We start from the raw sequence: 5122 nt of genomic DNA on the forward strand, positions 1-5122 counted from the left end.
CTACAGATCAGCCAACTGAATTTTCTTCTGCATCACTAAAAAAAATTTACAGCTGTCACAAGAAACAGCATTTTTACTTGCTGGTAGTCAACATTGTTCATTCATTTGCAACTTTAACTTACTTAATCTAGGAGAAAGAGCTTTTAAGGAAGCAGCAACCCCTCTCCCTCTCCCTGCAAATCTGCTCCTGGTAACTGAGATTCTGAAAACAAACAGGGATCTTTCAGTTGTGGTTTGTCTTCTTCAATAACAGATGCGACTTGTCTTTGACCTTCTAAACACTTCTTGCACGTGCTCCTCCTTTCACTCCCAAACTGAAATTACTGCAACAATTCAGCAAAGCGTTGAAGCAGGATTTTCAAGCCAGTAGGGTGGCTACCATGGAGAATTTTAAGCATTCAGACTAGCAGTGAGGCTTTGAGACAATTGCCTGGGAAGGCAATTATTGCTAATATGACTGTTGCTGCTCAGGACCGGCATTGGCCACCCTTTGTTTTGGCTGGGGCACCAGAGAGCCGTTAGATAACAGTATTTTTCAATCATTCCCTATCTTGGTAAGTGGCAATTTTCATAATGATGACCCACAGGTGGACATATTGACACTGCATTGATAGCCAAGGTCCTAACTAATATGGGAGAAATCAGACCTCAGCTGGCTGTGTTTTGGCAGCTAGGGAGTTTGTTCTCATCCAACAGCTGAATTAAACTTCCTAGAAAGCCGGCCATGACACAGCAAGACAGGATGTGAGGGGCTTATCACTTGACAGAGCTAACCAGGAAGGCTTCTAGGAATCCCAGATGGTGCTCTTTAACAAACGAGCCTCAGAAAGCCTCAGCAAAGGAAATTGAACAGGAATCCCAGTTCAGTAGTGGGATAACCAGTCAGAGCAGTTCTGGGGCTCCCAGGGAAAGCATGTGGCCAAACAGATGGTCCCAGGCAAAGTAGCTCAAGAGCCTTCCACCTCTTGGAAGTGCATGAATTCTCGGCTGTATTTACTTCTCATTGTTAGCCACTGGTTTTACAAAAGCCCTGGTTTTATCAGTCTCTGCATGTAATGCAGACAAGACACAAGCTTGGATTAACACTGGATGTGTCATATTTTTGTTATTCTGGTTAGCTGTCTAGTTTTCATGCCCATGAGTGACTGAAAGCCATACAGCCTTAGAGGAACTGAGAAGATGGGTCCCACAATCTGCATGAGCAGCTGTTACAGAGTTCAGTGAGGAAATTTAGAAACTTTCCCATGGCCTGATCCAGGGCACAAAGGAGTTTGTGGAGCACAGCATAATATTTGGCTTTGCCATGATTTATTTCATGTAAAGAAGCATTCTTCTTCCCCTATGAATAAAGGAGGAGTTTGAGGGCTTCTCCCCCACCCAACCCCTTGCCCCCCCAGTTTAAATGGGCCTGGGAAGTATCAGAAAAAAAACCCCCATAATGAAGCACTCAAGCAGCTTGTAAATACTGAGGGTTTTATTTCCACTTCACATGGTCTCCAACAGACTCTTAAACAAGACCGTTACAATTTAGTATGCCCAGAGATCTTCATGGTTTTCCCAAAATGAAGGAAGTTCTCCGTAAACGCAGTACATAGCCAGTTGAACTGCTGGCTATAATTTAAAAACTCTTTTTGTATAGTCAATGCAAGAATACCAACAATAAAAGTACAGTACAGGTAAATTCACAACAATATTACAGTGAAACAGATTGACTCACATTTATGTGATGGTACAGTAGCAGTATGTACATGCACTAAAGTGCGAGGACCCAGAGGCATGCAAGTCAAGTATTGTAGGTGTATTTTACAGCTAACTCCATAAGACTTTCTGAGGCATTCTTTTTTTTTTTTTTTACACTTTTCCTTGTGTTTACCTGTATTCCCCTCCTTCTCAATTAATACAAGTCTAGTGAACTAGCTTAATGGCTTTCTTCACTACTTAAAAGGTATCGCTTCAGACAGTTGAAGCATCATTAAGAACCTTACTTTTAAAAACCAGTAACACTGACATTAAAATAGAACAAAATTAACTTAAGACCCTAGTTTTACATGAAATAAAAAAAACAACCCAAAAAGCCCAAAACCAAAATAAAAAACATAACAGTGCAAATATAACCAAAAGGCAGTCAGTATTTGGAGAGAGCGCGAGCACGTATTGAAATTCCCTTAAAACTTAATTTACATTTTATATCTTAATTTATATAATTTTTACCTTTTTTGTTTTTGTTTTTTGTTAATATACTGTATGTAGAAAAGATGGAGACAAAAATAGTTTTCTCAGCTATGAAAAAAATTAAGTTATTACAGGCACATTAACTGTTTCATTCTAGAAACACCTCAGTTTCCCAGGTCGGACATTCAGCAGCTGCGTCTGAGAACATTCTTTGACCTCTCCAAGCGGACCCCTCTCCTTGGCGGCAGAGACGGCTGGCAGGCGACCTGGCGGAGGCGAGTCGCAGCCCCTCTCTCCCCGTGTGGAGTCAGGCCGGCTCGCCTCTCGGGCTGGGGGTCTCTGCCGGCGGCTCCTTGCTTCCGCTCTCCTCTGAGGAAGTCAGGTCTCCGGTGGACTGCGACTGTGAGGCAGTAGGGGAATGTGAAGCCCATCGCGACGGTGGGCGCCGGTTCGCTGGTCTCTCTGGCCGGGAGAAGCAGGGTTGGAGGGACGGGGCTAGTGCAGAACAAGGTAGTTCCTTGGCAGCCAAGAGAGCAAAACAGCGGTTAGTGACTTGCATTAGAGGCTGTCTGGATGCGCAAAGAATTAAGAAACAAAAAAATTCAGCTAAAGCTAAGCATCTGTCATGTCACCGGACAAAAGCAAGCAGCAAACGTCTGGCTGTGTGTGAGCTCCAGGTATCTGCATATATGTCCATGATTTATGGAACAGGTAAGGAGAGAATGAAAGAAAGAGGTCTGGGATGAGCTGAAGAAGCTGACAAACTTCCATTTGCTAATTCTCCTTGTGCTAGAAAGAGAAGAGCTGAAAAGTACACTTGCATGATAACTCAGGAAAATCCACTATTCAATCACATTGCTCTAAGTACTGACCTGGCATAAAAGGGCCAGGTTTGGCATTTGCAAGTGGGGTGAAAATCAACCACTGACTCCTTTTATCTGCTTCTGAGTTCAGACTGACATGCAGGAAAGACTTCTTAGCAGCAGAATAATGACTACAGGAGTAGTTATGATCTCCAGCAAGATTAAAGATGAGTCTTACCTACAGATTTCATCTTCTGGAATACAACTCCTTACTGCCAGCTGCTGAAGCCTGAATTACAGGATTCAGTGGTATTGTACATTAAAGACAACACTCACAGATATGGAAGAAAATGGAAATTTTATTCCTCCACCAGCTTTCCACTTTTCAGGCTTGGTTAGCCTACCTTTGTGATTAGAAACAATCTGCAGCTGTGATTTTTGACCCTGGCACTAAGTTGGTAATTGCTTTTAATATTTAAGGACTTTGTTCATAGCACAGCTAGGCTTCCTGCCTCACTCTGAGCACTCCTTACATCGGGATGAGTGACTGTAGGAGTAAGTTTCTCTTGTAATGCCAAACCCAAACCTCTGAATTCCATTGCATACTTTGTAATTTATAAAAGAAAATTGGAGGAGTTTGTCAACCTATAGAAATGTGTACACTGAGGGGCAGTCACTGGAGACAACAGGAGAGTTTAATAACAACCAGTCTCAAAATCAGAATGCAAACTGGTGATAAATAAAGAGAGACCAGAAACAATACAATGCAAAGGAAAAGCTCTAGCACAGTAAGGCACGGGGAAACCAAGGCAGCAGTAGGACGATACAGTAGGAAGGAAAGGATTCAGCACACTTTCACATGGAGAAGAAGAAATGTGACGAGGAATGGAGAATATTGGAGTAGGTAACATGATGTGATTGGCAGTGAACAAACAAGGTGATATGCCATTGAACCTCTCCATTGCAGTGGGAAGACCAAACATGAATGTTACATGACAGAAAGATCAATTTTGAAGACACAGAGGTGAGGTACAGGAAATGGAGCTTGTGCAGGTGCGTGTTCTAGATAGAGTGCATCGTCAGACTTGGGGAAGCCTCTGCGAAGGGCAAACCTCAGTGTCTGTGGGCAATATGCAGCCAACAGGGTGAGCTACAGTCGCACATCACTGCTCGAAGCAGAGCTGTGCTCACCTGCCCTCAGCACTCGCAGATAGCGAGACCCGTGAGCCATCGACGAAGCTGGCTGGGGGGCTACGGAGCCTCGGCCTGTGCTACTGCCTCTCTGCATCCTCACCCCCCACCCCACCTCTGAGCCGTAAACTTCACAACGACCCTTGCAACAACAGTAAGGCTGAAATATAAATTGGTGCTAACAAGAAGATGGACTTCGTGTCCTTACTTCACCTTATCCTGTTGTTCCTGGGGCAACATATTGTCTGTGAAAGCTGCCACTAGACTCAGATTTGTTAAGAAAAATCCATATGCACAGCAACACTCACCGGCCACACAGCATGGCGAATTGAGGCAATGACATTTGTGGGGTTTGTCTTAGCCTCTCTCTAAACAGCGGCTTAAAATGATATCTCTATAGTGCCGCTTGCTTCTGGCTGCTTTATCCTAGTTTCATAGCAATACATGAGCGTCACCATGGTGATAACAAAAGTTATTTCCACTGGTGCTTCCCAGTTCAAAAGCCTCTCTCCAGCCCACCCGCAGATATGGGTCAGCTTTTACTAAATGGCAGGGTTAAACTTGTCCTATCTGTGACATCCACATGCCCAGAGCAACGCAAGGCTGTGCTGGCCTTGGATGTTGCTCCAGGGCCAACAAGTGACTGGCAGCATAATCTTATAACGTGCTGGCTATTGAGTCAGTCACCCTCACCTCCAGCGTTGCTTCCTCGGCGTATGCTAAGGACATCCAGCCATGACAAGGAAACTGTCCGGAATGGTTTGTGAAACTCCCTTCTCACTTACAACATGTAGATGTCACAGCTAGGAATTGTTTTAAAAAATAATGTCCCGTGGGTAGTTTAGTTCGGTTGTTGCTTGGAGGCGTGGGTAGAGAGGCAGCACTTCTTAGCCTGGACGTTATATTACTAAATAAATAAAACAGTTTTCTGGCTCTGAAGTGGAGCGGATGGTTGC

The 5122-nt window shown here is 44.1% G+C and overlaps 1 protein-coding gene across 1 annotated transcript in view; it reads right to left on the bottom strand.

Moving 5' to 3' along the window:
- Positions 1-1456: 1456 nt before the first annotated feature.
- LOC104528982 (microtubule cross-linking factor 1-like) overlaps positions 1457-5122 on the bottom strand; it is a gene marked incomplete at its 5' end in the record, with an annotated part of 22199 nt that continues 18533 nt past the window's right edge. The window contains 1 exon segment of the mRNA XM_010173145.1: positions 1457-2689. Coding sequence (XP_010171447.1) covers positions 2480-2689 — 210 coding nt within the window.

The sequence above is a fragment of the Antrostomus carolinensis genome, unplaced genomic scaffold (assembly GCF_000700745.2).
Source record: "Antrostomus carolinensis isolate BGI_N321 unplaced genomic scaffold, ASM70074v2 scaffold19858, whole genome shotgun sequence".
Lineage (NCBI taxonomy): Eukaryota > Metazoa > Chordata > Aves > Caprimulgiformes > Caprimulgidae > Antrostomus > Antrostomus carolinensis.